The sequence below is a fragment of the Lissotriton vulgaris genome, chromosome 10, assembly GCF_964263255.1.
Source record: "Lissotriton vulgaris chromosome 10, aLisVul1.2, whole genome shotgun sequence".
NCBI lineage: Eukaryota > Metazoa > Chordata > Amphibia > Caudata > Salamandridae > Lissotriton > Lissotriton vulgaris.
The window spans coordinates 273,042,445-273,058,545 of NC_141698.1; the positions used below are offsets into that span (position 1 = coordinate 273,042,445).

Here is a 16,101-nt window from a genome sequence, read left to right on the forward strand (position 1 = left end):
GCCTGGAGCAAATGCAAATGCCTCCCTGCCTTTTCCACGAACACCTCCTCCTCGGAACAGAATCCTAGATGCAGCGCGATGACCTCTCCCGAGCTCGAACACCGCTCTCTCCCAGCAGAGCTCCGTCTCCACTGCTGATTCCGCCTCCACCTCCTTGCAGCCGGAACCGCCATGCACCGCCGAACCGTAATTCCCCAGAACACAACTACAAAGAAGCCACTAAGGTAAACCGCTCATCATCAATTGCACTGTCAGCAACTCATACCCGACCCGTGCAGGCCATAACAACAATATTGCCGCGCCACCGCCTTTACTGACACGCGCAACCCGCTCCTAGCCGGCCGCCATGTTTTCCCCCGATTGTCTTCAATGTTGTCCCAACAGTCCAATGTTCTAATATTGATAATGAATGCTGTTGTGAACAATGATCGATGCTTGACACATGTCATTAAAAATCAATAATTTCCCTGCTCTTTCCTACCTTCCTCCATGCCAGCAGCCCTACTAATGTGAAGTGGAAGTTGTCGAGTGCTGAAACCTACTCCAGAATGAGGCTGAAACTGGTGCCAAATTACAACTTTGATCCTCACGGCGAGGCGAGCGCCCTGCGGGACAATTCAGGTGAGAGAATACATGATGGCTGCAGGAGAGCTAATGTTGCTGGTTTAAACTAAAACCACATAATTTAAAGCAGAATAAGAAAAAAAAATTCCCGTTGTCAGATGTTTGGAATTATAGCTTGTGAGGGAAAATCCTGGCGCTACTTTAAATATAACCCAAAGAACTGAAATGCTGGCCTTCTTTTCAACCGTTTCTACATTGTCCCTAATGTCATGTCATAGGCCATGGGTGCCCAGTGCAGGTCTGTACTTCACATGCCTTGGTCAACAAAATAATCCTGTTGCATCACAATTTAGTGACCTATATAGGTCGGTCATGGGACGTCAGTCACAACTGTTAAGCCCACGACCCATGTAGTATTTAATAGATCTCACTTGTTAACTCAACTTAAATCACTTTGCAATGGCTGTGGGACTCAGCTAATAGAGTATTAGAAATTGAGTCTGCTGAACTCATTGTAAGGCAGTTTCATTTAGTAAGCCTACTTGACTATTTGGAACCAATATCTCTCTTGACAGTACCAGCTGGAAGGCATCCTCCCTCACTGTCTGCCTTATTCCTAATCCATTCAGTTTCCCTCTTTACCCCTCCCATCCATGATACAGCCTGACCCACTGTACCTGGCAATCTTCTTGGGAGACAGCCCCACTTGTTCTTAAGACCGTTCACCCTAATAGAAGGCTGTCTTACTTGTTGGGTCTCTTTAACTAGATGGAAGACAGCCTTAGAACCTCTGCTTAAAGCATTGAAGGACATTCTCACTCCTCCTTGAGCCTAAATCCCTCACTACATTGTGTCAGTGGCCAGAGTTTTCTGTGGGGCCTCACTTATTGGATGGCATTTTCATTAGGTGAACATTTTAGTGGCCGCCTCTCTAATACTACACGGAATATGGATGCTCTTGCCATATGTTGTATTTTGTTCTTTGTTGAAGGCCTTCAAAAGTGTGGTTGGGTGGCTCTCTCGATTCATCAGGCTAGTGGCATTCACCAGCTGTTCTTCCAAGGCCATCTGAGATCAGTTCCGCCCCATATTCCACCCACACTTACCTTTTCAGCGAGCCCTGTGACACACTACAGTCCTTTTCCTTGTTTAATGGGTACTTGTGCACGGTTCTTACTTGAGTGGTCACACTTTGCTGGAAGATAAGACTCGATGATGTGCCAGAATTCACACGATCTTTGTATTTGTCAGGAGGCGACCACCTCACAAACCTCACAGAGCCCCTGCCATTGGCTGTAGCGAAAGAGGCAAAGGTCAGCGAGATGGAGGATGACCAACTGGGGGACGAGGATCTGAAGTTTCTGGATAACCTTAACCAGTAAGTTGTCCTCTGCATGTTGTCTGCGTTCTGTTCCTTCAGTGACTGTTGAAATATTGGAGCAGTTGTGTAGTTTCACGCCTTTTTTAGTACATAAAGGCTACTGCAGTAATCAATAATTCCACAGATTGGTTTGACTGTTTAGCAAGAAATGTTTCTAAAAGCCACAGACACTTCTGAAATGTGACCAGTGGTGGCTCAAGGGACATAGTGTCATGTATTTGTTTACATTGGTTGGAAAATCCTTGATGTTGGTCGAATCTAGGTGGGAGATTTTGGATGACGAGCAGTGTCAACAAACATAGGCATAATTTTAATGTTCCAGGCTACTCCCTAATTTCCTAATGATTGACATGTTTTACGCCATTTCCACCTTTTCTCATATCTGCAATTTCACTATTTGTTCCGGTATGCCTTTTTTGGATTTCTTGTAAAAATATATGTTGCATTGTCACAGCATACACCAGATAATGTAACACAAGCTGTACATTTATTATTATTATTAGAGCATTGCAAGCCACCATGGAGTCCCATGACTGTACGTCGAGACACTAGGTGGAAGGCCCATGGCCTTTATAAGGCTTTATTAAAGTGACCTGCTGGTTTCAAATATTGTTTCCAGTACAGTATTACTTAGCAGTGGGCAAAACTAAGGTATTGTACTATATATACTAGCATTTACAATGCAATCAGTCTCGCCTTTGGGACCTTATATGCATGTAGCTATGCAGCCCATTAGCCTGAGTGCTGAAACATCTACTGTTGTTTAACTGGGAGGGAAAGTAAGCACCAAACTGCGTGACACGCCAGGTATGGGAACACATGGAGAGCAATATTCCCTTTCAGCTGGAAATGGTATAGTCCAAAGCTCTGTTTTTAATATAAAATCAGGACCTTCATGGTCATATCACTGAAAATACAAGATTTTAACAAAATATTATTGTCTACGGGTGATTGTGGAAGACAATTTCTATGGATTGGAATCTAGAGAATACTAAATGGATTCTGGTATTTTACTGACCTCTACTGGTCGTTTCTATCAAGACAGTTAAATAGAGGCAGTTGAACAGAAAAAAAGTCCCTAAGCGGAAGCAGACAAGTCCTAAGGCTGATCTCCAGAACCCACAAAGTACATTCACATATAAGTATATACTAAAGTATATACAAGGGGTCTCGAATGCTCGACCTAAAAAACGTTACCATAACGTAGTGTGTGATGCAATATACGTGTGTAGTTACTGCCACCTGCAGGCTAAAAGTTGAACAGTTTATGCTGGTCGGTCACTTCTGACTTTTATTAAACTAGTATATGCCAGTAGGAGTGTTTTTTTTCTTATTACAGGTAAGTCATGTTGTCATAAGCTCTCTATAACGTGATGTCACCGATGACAAAGTTACCTAGGTGTTCAATTGCGCTATATTTAATGATTTGTGAAATGTGTGTACTGAATGTGGCCACGGAATGCAACTAGAAAGAACATAATGACTGAAGGAAGAAGAAGAGCTCTATACTTTTAAGTGATTAGACCACTTACAGATTTGCCTTTGGGCAGTTTACTCAATTAATGAGTGTGGCTTGTTTTGAAACATTGCTTTTACCTTTGTATTTTTGATCTTTTCTTTCTGCTTAATATGACTTATTTTGCTTTTATATGTTACTGTTCGTATTTGTCTTTAAATGTTGGTTCTGCATGTGGCACTGTGCCTGTTGTTTTTTTACTTGGATATTTCTTTGCTGTATTGCCCACAGCTGGGTGCATATTGGTCTTTTGTGTGGGTATATAATATTGGTACTAACCTATGTGTGTTCCTTCCCTCTGTTACCACCACAGATGTCTCTTGATTTTACTATTGTATTTCTTTCTTGGTTTGCTGTATTGTTCAACTTGTTTCCATTCTTGTGTTTCTTGTTCTTCCTCATTTTCTTGTTCTTGTTTTTTTTCTTTTTTTTCTTTTTATACTTTTTTGTTCTTTCCTTTGTTATTTTGATGCTTTTTGTCTTATTCTTGTGCTGCCATTTCTTATTCTATTTGTTCCTAATCTTCTTGTCCATGTTCTCTTTGTTCTGCATCTTTGCCACAGGCTTGCAGCTGTAAGTAAATTAGTTACAATACCTCAAAAGTACTGATTGTATGCACTCCAGAGGGGTGAAATATTTAGGCGACACTTAAGGATTCTCTTGCGACTGGCAGATTGTGCAGAAATCTCCAAAGAATGTGCTTAAGCAAATGGGCATTTATTCTAATGTTCCCTGTCTACTTCTCTTTGAATACATTTAGAATGCAACCCAAAAAAGAGGGAAAGATATATTATTTGCCTTTGGTAGTCACACAGTTCCTTAGTTTAATAGATAAGGCAAAAGCCCATTAATTCAGAAGGGTGTCAGAGTAGGTTTCTGGGCCGTGTCTTGTCCAGTGTGATGATGCACACATAAGCAAACATATAACAGCCCCTGGATTTCTAGCTGAAATGACATGTCTCACTCCATGTAGCACTTTGATAAAGCTCTCCCCGATGTTGTGGTTTGACCCGCTGGGAGAATTTGTAACATTCTTGTAACTTAGCACCAATTCTTGCAGAACCACTGCGCCACAGCCAGTGCATCACAGATTGTATTTGTCTTATGTTAACTGCACCATTGGATGTCCTGGTATTGACATGGTAACTTGTCTGGACACGGTAGTTACACTACTCCTCTTACTCTGATCTCAGTTACCGTCTTCTATTCAAAGTCCACTTTTTCAGGCATTTGCTACATTCAAAAATGGATACTCTGTTGGAAATGAAGAAATCATTTGAAATAATATAAAATAAGAGTAGCCTTGTTCTAACAATGAATTGTGCCTTTAGAATGTAACGCGCTGTGGAAATGTGTGCTTTGTATTCCGTTGGCATGAGTTAGTCAGGGCATTGTTTTCCCTTTGGATACTTGAATAGCGGAGCGCTTACATTGTAGTGGTTCTGCTTGCAAAAGCGCTGGGTGTTCATGATTGTACAGGTTTGCTAGTTTTCTGCAAATAGTTTTATCTTGGGGTGTATCCTAAATGCTTTGAAGTTGCATTGCTTGAAGAGGTCCACCGTACCCACAGAGTTGTTGAAAGCCAACAATTCTGCTTTGCTTGTTCATGTGTGCTCTCATATTGTATTGTTTGCTTCTTTCTTCGCCAGGCATGAACCCAAAGAGCAGAGCCAGAAGGAGAAGCTCGTGATCTCCGAAGACTGCGAGATGATCACCATCGTGGCTGTGATCCCAGGTCGGCTGGAGATCACCACGCAGCACGTGTACTTCTATGACTGCAGTGTGGAGAAAGAGGAGACTGAAGAAGGTAAGCCTGCTTTTCCTCATTGCTGAGAGTCTTTTTTGGATGGTTGGTTTGCTGCATAGTCTCCTTGTGTTCTAGATTTCCCCACCAATTTAGTTTCTGGTGGATTGGCTTGAAGGCGACACGTGGTCCTGTGAGAAGCAAAAAAACACTCTTTCTTCGGGTCTTGGGTCTGGGAGCTTCAGCGTCTCAGATGTCTACTGAAGTACATCACAGTCATCAGCAATACTGACTTGAGATCAATATGGGGGATGAACTGACTGGCTGCTTTCAAGAGAGTTTGAGATTAGAGGGTTTTGGAGACTGCTGAGAGAAAGAAAGTTGATCAATGTTCAGGACAGTGAAATGTGTTGAACTGTCATAGACTAAAATATTTGTTAAACTAACTTTTAGGTAACATAGCTAGGGGCAGGATGACAGTTTGAAAAGGGTCATCTGGGAATGCACTTGCCAGAAACAGGCTGATTTCTTTTCACAATTCTGGGGAAACTGAGGTAGCCAGCGTATCCCAGGGATTGAATCCATTCTGTGGCCAGGGAGAAGACCAGACACTTTTTATTATTTTTTTTAAACGTTTCACTTCTGCATTTCTTTCTGTCAAATGACAGACGTGGTGGATGTATTCTATGTGCCGCTTTTTTTTGTAAATCCATAGCATATCCTGCTCAAGGTTTTGCCATTCACCTGCAGGTCTCTCACTGCAGGGAAGAACAAATTGTGTCATCTGTGGCTTCTTCTGCCACTCCGCGGTTGTCTGATTAACTTCATGGCTTCAGATACTTGTGGAAGGCTCCAAACCTGGACATCTGTATGTAACCATAATTTGTGCCATCCACCTCCCAATACATTGATGTTTATCCGCAGGGTATTAAAGCTCTAGGCGACTTGACTTCAGAAAACAGATTCCCACATTCCTCACCCATAGGCGGTGCTCATTGAAGATGCATCATCCACACAGAACTGAGCAGGGTATAATCTTTAATGCAGTCAAAACCAATTGTTGACCTTTTTTCCTCTTCTTGTCACCATCCAGGAATCGGCTATGATTTCAAACGGCCATTGTCCCAGCTACGAGAGGTCCATCTGCGTAGGTATAACCTCAGGAGATCGGCACTGGAGTTCTTCTTCATCGACCAGGCAAATTACTTCATGAACTTCAAGAAAATGGTTTGTACTTCTCTTCTGGGAGGGGCGAACTTGGGGTTTTGGTATCACCTTTGTTTCCATAGAGTCTGATGGTTTATTCACAGTTGCCTGAGCATTATAACAGTGTATTGGCCGCATTATAATCGGTAGACTACCTGACAGGGTTGTAACCCTGAACATCTCTTAGGGTTGCGACAGTGTCAGCCATGTGCTAGGTGAACCTGTATCCCTTCTTACCCTTGTAGGAAACTTTGTCACACGAAACATTATTTAAAAAATGTCCGTAAATTATGTTCCAATCACAAATTAATGTTCGAGGCATATGAGCTAAAGATTACACACTATGCATAGATGGCCATCTAGTGTTGGGCCCAGAGGTTTGCAGTTTGTCTTTTTGTAGAAAGTCTTTCGAAGTCACGAGATAGGTGACTCCTCCTTAGGATGATACTGCGCATGGGCATCGGCTCCATCCCCAGATTGTTTTTTTCCGCCACCGGGCTCGGATGTGTTCCAGCGCTCCGTGTTGGAACCGATTTCCTTTGGCGCGCAATCCTCACCAAAAACTTCAAAAACTTAGGTTTGGACGCTTTCCAGTCGACGCTAATCTTCAAACATGGAGGATCTCGATTCCGGTCGTCGTCGATGGCCGTCGGGCCTACCTAGGCCTCAACTCCAGCTAATGGAAAGGACGCCATTTAAAAAGTGTCCTCAATGTGGGTCGAAGTTTCCCCACACCAGCCTGCATGAGGTGTGTAACCTCTGTCTCTCTCCGAAGCACGAGGCGAAAGACTGTTAAGCTTGTGCCTCTTTCTGCTCCAAAAAGACTATCCGGGACCGAAGAGCGAGGAGAACAATGGCTCAAAGATCTTCAGCTCGGATTCTGGACGGCATCTTCGAGGAGGGCGTCAACGTCCCTGAACAGCACAACGTCGACAGCAGCTCCGAAGTGGACGATTCCGAAATCGAGGACATCACTCCAGCGCAGCGGGTCGTAAGTAAGACAGTCGACCCGACCCCTCCTCGACACAGAAGGCCCCGGTCACACCCTCGCCCTCCAGCACGGGTGCACACCGTCAAACCACTTCTACTGCCCCACTTTCGGGCCCGGCTAAGAAGCTAACCAAGCCTTCAGGCGACTCAAGCTCGATTTCATTTCTCAGCGTAAAATCTATACAAGTAATTGTATCTACTGAATTATATCTTGAACTTACTGGTATACTTCTGATGTTCTGAGAAGTTACAGAAAAGATTACATGTATTCATTTGCGCCCTGACGAAGGATTGGTGGATATCGGTCCTGTTCCGAAACGCGCGTCGGCGCCTTTTGTTTTGTTTTGCCTTTGTATGTTTGTTTTCAATGGTGTTTATTTTTTTAATTTGTCTGTGCTCTTTGTATATATGTTGTATATATTGTTGATTGGTATGACTGATGATGGTTTGGATGGGTGTGATTGGAGATTGCTATGAAGCTGTGAGAGGGCCTGCGTCACATATGTTTTGAAATGTAAATAGATTATGTATATATATTGATGTCCTTATTGTTTAATTTCAGAAAAAAATAATATATAGACATATGTTTTTCAAATAAATACTCTCTGTGTGGGACTATGATGATGTTTTTCAAAGATTAGAGTGTTTGCCTTTTCATATATTTAGTTCTAGGGGAGGTCTTCTCGTTCTTGATTACAGTGTTTTCCCTGCCTCCTCCCCCTAGCATTCATTTTCAGGGACCCTTGTGTGTTTTTGACTACAACCGTTTCTAGAGCCAGTTCCCCAAATAGTCATGACAGCAGACGCATTGCTCTCCGGCTGGGGAGCCCATCTACTGCAGCACACCACGCAGGGCAGGTCGACACGCAACAAAAGGTACTCCATATCAATCATTTGAAGTTGCTAGCCGTGTTTCTAGCTCTGAAAGCCTTTGAAACTCAAGTGTCAGGCAAGGCTGTCTTAGTCCGCACAGACAATATGACAGCTATGTACTACATAAACAAACAAGGGGACACACACTCTCTGCAGCTCTCTCAGTTAGCTCAGCAGATATGGAGATGGGCTATACCGCTAAAAAATCTTCCTCCTAGCCCAACACGTGCCAGGAGTACAAAACACTATCGCAGATCTGCTAAGTCGACAAACACAGCAGATCCACGAGTGGGAGCTTCACCCACAAGTTCTTCATCCGTTCTTCCAAATGTGGGGACAACCTCAGATAGACCTCTTTGCCACCCACGAAAACGCAAAATGCCCAAACTTTGCCGCCAGATACCCACACCCATTGTCCAAGGGCAATGCGATATGGAGGAACTGGTCAAGACTATTTGCGTACGCTTTTCCTCCTCTCCCATTACTTCCCTTAGTGGTGCGCAAACTACAACAACATTCCCTGACACTCATTCTAGTCGCTCCAACTTGGGCCAGACAACCGTGGTAGGGTCACTGCTGGGACTTTATAACATTTCTTTGGCTGGCTGAAACACAGGAGAATTCCTCATGGTCACAGTACTTGGACAGCTCGTTTAATAATATAGAAGCCCCTGCTATACAGTGCGCCAATCTCTCGCCGAAACAGACTTCAAAACTCTTTAAAAAGCTAGTAAAAAATATCTTGCCGGATCTCAAAATGAAGGCTCTGAAGGAGAAATTCCATAGAAGTTGGGCTGCTAACTTATATACTCCCGGGGATCTGTCAGTGTACTTGTCTCAGCCCATTTGTCTCAAGGCCTGAAGAAGCAGCTGCAATCTTATTCATGCAGTTTGCATATTCAAAATGTTATTACCATATAGAAAATTCTAGATATGCCCTATGTTTAGATCACTGAATAGAAGTTCCTACAGTGAAGGAATTGAATATTAAAGGGGAATCCACCTAATTGTCCACCAGAGTCTTGAAATCTCCTAAAGTAGGCATTTCAGCCCTTTTGGCTGCCCCAGAAATAATGTGTCCTTTAGTAGTATTGAAACCCCTTGTGGTTTCGATTTACTGTGAGAAGGTTTGACACAGCGAAAATGAGGAAAGACCATAAGCACTTATTTCATTGATGCAGCAGTCAGGCTGCCCAACTTACTAGCCACAGGATATAAGGTTGGCATTTATAGCACTTCAAACAGTACCTTAGACTACCTTAATTTGTAAATTAATTAGCACTCTAATCAGCAGCCCAAAATGTATCCACCCTTCCCAGTTGGTGCCGAGTGTAGTTCACGACTAACAGAAGTATTAACCAAAAACCCTCTAGCAAGTATAGTCTTCCTCCACTTTAAGGTCTGGTTCTGTACGGTTTTGTGTACACCCACAGTTGATTTTAGATATGGTTTTATCCCTGGTTTTAAGCATGAAGGTATAGACCCATGCTGGCTTTGGCTAACACTCGGACTAAGCCTTATATATAATGTCTCTTTTATAACTTTAAGAAGGTGTGTATATATGTTCCATCTTTTTGTCATACGTCCATGTCCTCTTATTCAAAATAGATTATATTGCAGGTGTAGGGCGAACACCAGTGAAAAACATCCTTTGATTGACAATGTCTTTTAATGAATATTCAATTTTACGTCAGGCGGCCTCACCAACTTCAGATCCGCCTTCCCTTCCTGGCTAAAATACTTGAGAAATGCGTTGTTTCCCAACTCACCCAACACATTGACTCAAACAATCTTGACTCACTACAATCAGGCTGTGATATGGGATGCAGCATGGAAACAGGCCTACTGAACATAGCATATGAAATACACAATTCGCTGGACACTGATCTAGGAGGATGAGTAGACAGCATTTATCAATCAGTGGCCTTCGAAATAGTCAATCACAAGCTGCTTATAGAATCCCTCCAAAGACTGATCAGAGTACACAGCCTGGTCTTTAACACCTTGGCTGCTAAGGGGGTTTCCCCTCCTGTGCTGCAAAGTGGTATTTATCATTGTTCATGACAAGGTCAACTCGTCATAAGCACAGCTCAACCGTGCCTCATGACGAGCTGGACTTGTCATGAGCATGGAAGGGGTTAACCGGTCCACCTCTTATTTAGATAACTGCTCCCAACTAATAAAAATCAACAACTAAACCTCGGAAACATTCACCATAACCAGGGGTGTCCCCCAAGGCTTAGTCCTCTCAGCTACACTCTGCAAAATATACATGGAACACCTCACCACCATACTCAAACAAGCAAATATTCTCTACCACCTCTATGCAGACGACACCCAGATCTCCCTAGAAATAGCCTGACTAGAAGTAAAAAATGACTTGACTGCACTCTCATTAAAGTCCAAAACTGGCTCTCATGCAACCATCTGAAACTCAACCAAGATAAGACTGAATTTCTACTCCTTTACAATGGACTGACCACCCAAATCCAAGAGCAGATAAGCCCCATTGATGCTTTGAACTTCAAACTAACGTTTCCAACTCTGTCACCTAATGACCCAAGCTTGAGCATAAGGTAACACATAAAAACTTAACTGAGAGAGCACTCTACAACCTAAGATTCCTGCACAAAAACCATTTCTTTTCCCAAATGATCTAAAAACTGCCATGCAAGCAATGTACTGTCTAGATTGGACTACAGGAATGCCACCCTCACTGGCTATGCAAAATTATACATAGCCCCCTTTATGAGCCACACTAAATACAGCAGCAAGAATGGTCTCCGGAACTAAAAGACACAATCACATCTGCCCCTCCCTGAAAAATCTTAAATGGCTCCCAATCTAAGCCGTTTCTGCCTCAAAATGGCCTGCCTCAACCTCAAATTCCTCCACACTGGGAAATTAGCTTACCTTACGTCCAAACTCTACAAGACAGGCCATACAAGAAATATTAGAAGCACCAACTCTCTGCTTCTCATCCCACCAAATAAACACAAACAAAAAGCCCTCACATGCTCCCTTTTGGGCAATGCACCCAAAATCAGGTACGCCCTGCTAGTGAATATCAGGACCAACCCCCCACCCCTTTATGAGCTTCAAAAGACAATTGCAAATTCTTCTCCTCAACCGACACTTCAACCCCTCAGAGTCCAACACCTAGCCCACCACTGGATTCTTTCTCTAATATTACTGGTTCCTTCTCCACTAACTGCTGTAACCCAACCCTCAATCAAGTGTGTATTTTATAATCAATGCTCTCCAATCACTGGCTTGTCTATTGCCTGTGTCTCTTTCTTTGTTCTTTAAAGCGCTCTGGTACCCCTGGGTCTTGCCAACGCTATATCAAACTCTTCATTTTTTTAAAAAAAAATTACGTGTTATAATTTGGTAATTTTGTAATCAACTGATACTGTTCTGTAGCAGCATGAGAGACTTCGGCACTGTGACCTTGCAATCAAAGAACACTGCACAGCTGGACCATCATGAATCTTAGTTGTAACTGATGCAGGCTATTGTAATACTTATAGCAAATGTTTAGCTTAATAAGAATGTTTGGCATTGTAATAATTTTTTATTGTAAACGTCTTAATATAATCTAATCTAGAGTTTAGGGAGAAGATGAAGTGATAAAATGAAGCAGTCAAGGGTTGCGTTCAATACCAAGTAATAATTCACATTTGTTTCATGGTCTTTCTTGTTCAGGTATTTGGTGATAGGAATGTGTAGGAAAGGGATGAGAGTTCAGGGTTGTTTTCTGTGACTGGTGCACAGTTCCACCATTGTGCTTCTGAGAGAGCCTATTACATTTTACAACAAGAAGGAATTTTCTGAAGGGCCAATTCATGGAGCAAGTCTTAAGGAGTTGTCTGATCTTTTTGTAAAGGATTATCTAGTGTTAGAACAGTGAAAGCTCTGCCTATGTCTCTATTAGTTCAAGGTAGAAATATATATCATATTTGATTAAATCCTATTCCAGTATTTTTAAAGTTCATGACAAAAGATCATGTGTCACCTTCTTTACATTGCCAACAAGGATCTCTTTCTAGAAAGCTTCCTTTATTGAGTTTGTGGGACACCAGAGTATCCTGTTTACAATGGAGAAAATGGACTGAGTCGCAGACCCTGATTTGGAGCATTTGCTTACTCTGTTCCAAACTTGGTAGGAGAAATCTTCAGCGATAGTGATATTTATTATGAGCTGGAAGAGGAATTGGCAGCCTCTGGGAGAGGTAGACCTGATGGTGAGTAGAAAAAAGGCTAAGAGAGGAGATAAACACGATAAACGCGACCCTTGACCCTGTTCTCGGGTCAGATCGCTTCCCACGCCACACAGCTCCTCCTGTGCTCCCCTGACTCTGCCCCACTGCTGCTGCTGCCAGGAGTTCGCCGCTGGTGTGCTCCCGTGGTCTGGTGATTCGTAGCCTTTTCCTTTTTTCTGCTGTACTTCTGTATTGCCCCTGTATTCATTTGTACTGCCTATTTCTGTTCTTTTCTGTATTTTGTATTTTAATTCTCTTGGTCCCTTGCGCCCATTGCCCTCTGTGCCCTCCCCGCTCCCTGCCGCTGCTCCACGCGGGCCCCGCCCCTTAGATTCTGTGTCCCGTCCCCATTGGCCGCCCCACTCCCACCTCCCAGCTGCTCCTCCCTCCCACTTCGCCTCTTAAGGAGGGCGCATTGTGCAAGCGTCGCTGGCACGCCGAAGGCAAGCCCGTCTGCGCCTGGACCACGCCCGGACCGCGCCCTGCGCCAGAACCTCTGGTCCCCGGACCCGCCGCAACACCAGACTGCACTACGACTCAAGCACCCTCCACACACTCAACACCGGACGAGACCACCCCTGCTACCATGCCTTCCCGAAGCACACACAAGGGCCCTTCACCTGCCGGAACTGCAGCTTCACCAGCATCCAGCCCGCCAAACCACCAACCTGAGAACTCAACCACCTCCGCTGCATCCTCCTCAACACCCGCTCCGCTTGCAAGCACGCCAGTGAACTCTGGGACCTCCTAGATTCTACCGTCCCCGACGTCGCCTTCCTGACGGAGACCTGGCTGAATGCCACCTCAGCACCTGACATCGCCATAGTCATCCCACAAGGCACCAAGATCTCCTGCAGAGACCGGACCAACGGAGTTGGAGGGGGAATCTCCATTGTCCACAAAGACACCCTCAGAGTCTCGACCAACACCGATGACACCCTCACCACGGCCGAACACATACACTTCCAGATCCACACCGACCCCAACACCACCCTCAGAGGAACACTGGTCTACAGACAACCCGGACCACGACCACAGTTCAACGACACCATCGCTGACCTCATAAGCACCCACGCTCTCGCCTCAACGGACTACATCCTCCTCGGGGACCTAAACTTCCACCTGGAGAGCAACGACAACGCCAACTCCACCGCCCTGATCGACAACCTCGCCAACCTTGGACTCAAACAGCTTGTGACGACCCACGCCGCCGGACACACGCTAGACCCCATCTTCTCCTCAAGCCCTCACGTCTCCTTCAACCACACCACTGAACCCCACTCGACGGACCACAGATGCGTCCACTTTACCTTTAAGAAACCCATCACACACCACCGCACCCAACAGTTGCCATGCCGCTGCTTGGGCAAGGTCACCAAGGACCAACTGACAACCACCCTCGCCCTGAGACAATCCGCCGACCCCATCGACCCCGACACCGCCGCGACCAACCTCAAACAAAGGATCAACGACTGCGCCAACACCCTCGCCCCTCTCAAAATCTCCACAACCAACCGCACCAACAAGAAATCCGCCTGGTTCACAGAAGACCTCCGCATATCCAAGCGAACCTGCCGGAAGCTGGAGAAGAAATGGCTTCACGACCGAACACCAGACAGCCACACAGCCCACAAGAACACCACCCGCAGACACCACCAACTCATCAGGACCACCAAGAGGACCGCCTTCAAAGACCGCCGAGACAACAACGCACACAACACCAAAGAGCTCTTCAGCATCTTAAAAGAACTCTCCAACCCCAGCTCCAACACCAACGACATCCCACCATCACAGAACCTGTGTGACTCCCTGGCCACCTTCTTTCACCGCAAGATCACCGACATCCACAACAGCTTCAACTCTGACACCCTCGCACTCACCACCGCGACCACCATCCCCGCGACCTCCAGCCGCCTGACCGCCTGGTCCACAGTCAGCGACGAAGACACCATCAAAACCATGAACTCCATCCACTCCGGATCCCCATCCGACCCCTGCCCTCACCACGTGTTCAACAAAGCCAGCTCAACCATCGCGCCCCACCTCCGGAAAACAATCAACATCTCCTTCGAGACCGCAACCTTCCCGGAAAGCTGGAAGCACGCCGAGATTAACACCCTATTGAAAAAACCCAAGGCGGACCCCAAGGACTTCAAAAACTTCCGGTCCATCTCCCTGCTCCCGTTCCCCGCAAAAGTGACAGAGAAGATTGTCAACAAACAGCTAACCCGCTCCCTCGAAGACAACAATATCCTGGACCCCTCCCAATCCGGTTTTCGCAGCAACCACAGCACCGAAACCGCCCTCATCGCCGCAACCAACGCCATCAGGATCCTGATGGACATGAGGAAACAGCCGCCCTCATCCTCCTGGACCTAAGCCTTCGACATGGTCTGCCACCGCACCCTAACAACACGCCTCCATGACGCCGGTATCCAAGAGAAGGCCCTGGCCTGGACCTCATCCTTCCTCTCTAGCAGAACCCAAAGCGTCCGCCTCCCACCCTTCCGCTCAAAAACCACCGAGATCATCTGCGGCGTCCCTCAGGGATCCTTCCTCAGCCCAACGCTGTTTAATATCTACATGGCACCACTCGCCCACGTTGCACGACAACTTAGCCTCAACATCATCTCCTACGCTGATGACACTCAGCTGATCATCTCCCTCACCGAAGACCCCCACACCGCCAAAGCCAATCTCCACAGAAGAATGAAGGCTGTCGCCAACTGGATGAAGGACAGCAGGCTGAAGCTGAACTCAGACAAAACGGAGGTCCTCATCCTCGGACCCACCCCATCAGCCTGGGACGACTCCTGGTGGCCCACATCGCTAGGCCCTGCCCCGGAACCCTCCGACCATGCACGCAACCGGGGGGTAATCCTCGACTCCGCCCTCTCCATGACCAAGCAAGCCAATGCCGTCTCCGCATCCTGCTTCAACACCCTCCGAATACTCCGCAGGATCTTCAAATGGATCCCCCCCGACTCGAGAAAAACAGTCACCCAGGCCCTCGTCACAAGCAGACTCGACGACGGGAACGCCCTCTACTCAGGAACAACAACCAAGCTCCTGAGACGACTACAACGAATCCAGAATGCCTCGGCACGACTGATCCTCGACGTCCCCGATGCAGCCACATCACACCCCATCTGAGAGGCCTACACTGGCTCCCCGTCAACAAGAGGATCACCTTCAAACTCCGAATCCACGCACACAAAGCACTACACAACACCGGACCCACATACCTCAACGACCGACTCAGCTTCCACACCCCCACCGCAGCCTCCGCTCCGCCAGCCTCGCCCTTGCCTCAGTTAATCATATACAGAAAACCACAGCTGGCGGCAGATCCTTCTCCTACCTCGCCGCCAAGACCTGGAACACTCTCCCTACCAGCCTATGACAGACCCAGGACCTGCTGACCTTCAGAAGACTTCTCAAGACCTGGCTCTTCGATCAGTAGCAGCCCCGCCCCCCCAGCGCATTGAGACCCTCGCGGGTAGGTAGCGCACTTTATAATTGATTGATTGACCAACAGAAGAATAGTGGGATTGTGCTTCATAGA

The 16,101-nt window shown here is 46.0% G+C and overlaps 1 protein-coding gene across 7 annotated transcripts in view; it reads left to right on the top strand.

Moving 5' to 3' along the window:
• The window catches only part of NBEAL2 (neurobeachin like 2), a 750,879-nt gene that overhangs the window by 590,455 nt on the left and 144,323 nt on the right, over nt 1–16,101 (top strand). For 4 of the 7 annotated variants that reach the window (XM_086940997.1, XM_086941000.1, XM_086940999.1 and 1 more), the window contains 4 exons: nt 497–621; nt 1,816–1,942; nt 5,111–5,268; nt 6,299–6,432. In XM_086940997.1, the coding sequence (XP_086797123.1) occupies nt 497–621; nt 1,816–1,942; nt 5,111–5,268; nt 6,299–6,432 (544 nt within the window). The remainder of the gene's footprint in view (nt 1–496; nt 622–1,815; nt 1,943–5,110; nt 5,269–6,298; nt 6,433–16,101) is intronic. The other 3 variants (XM_086940998.1, XM_086940996.1, XM_086941001.1) reach the window with 1 other exon arrangement.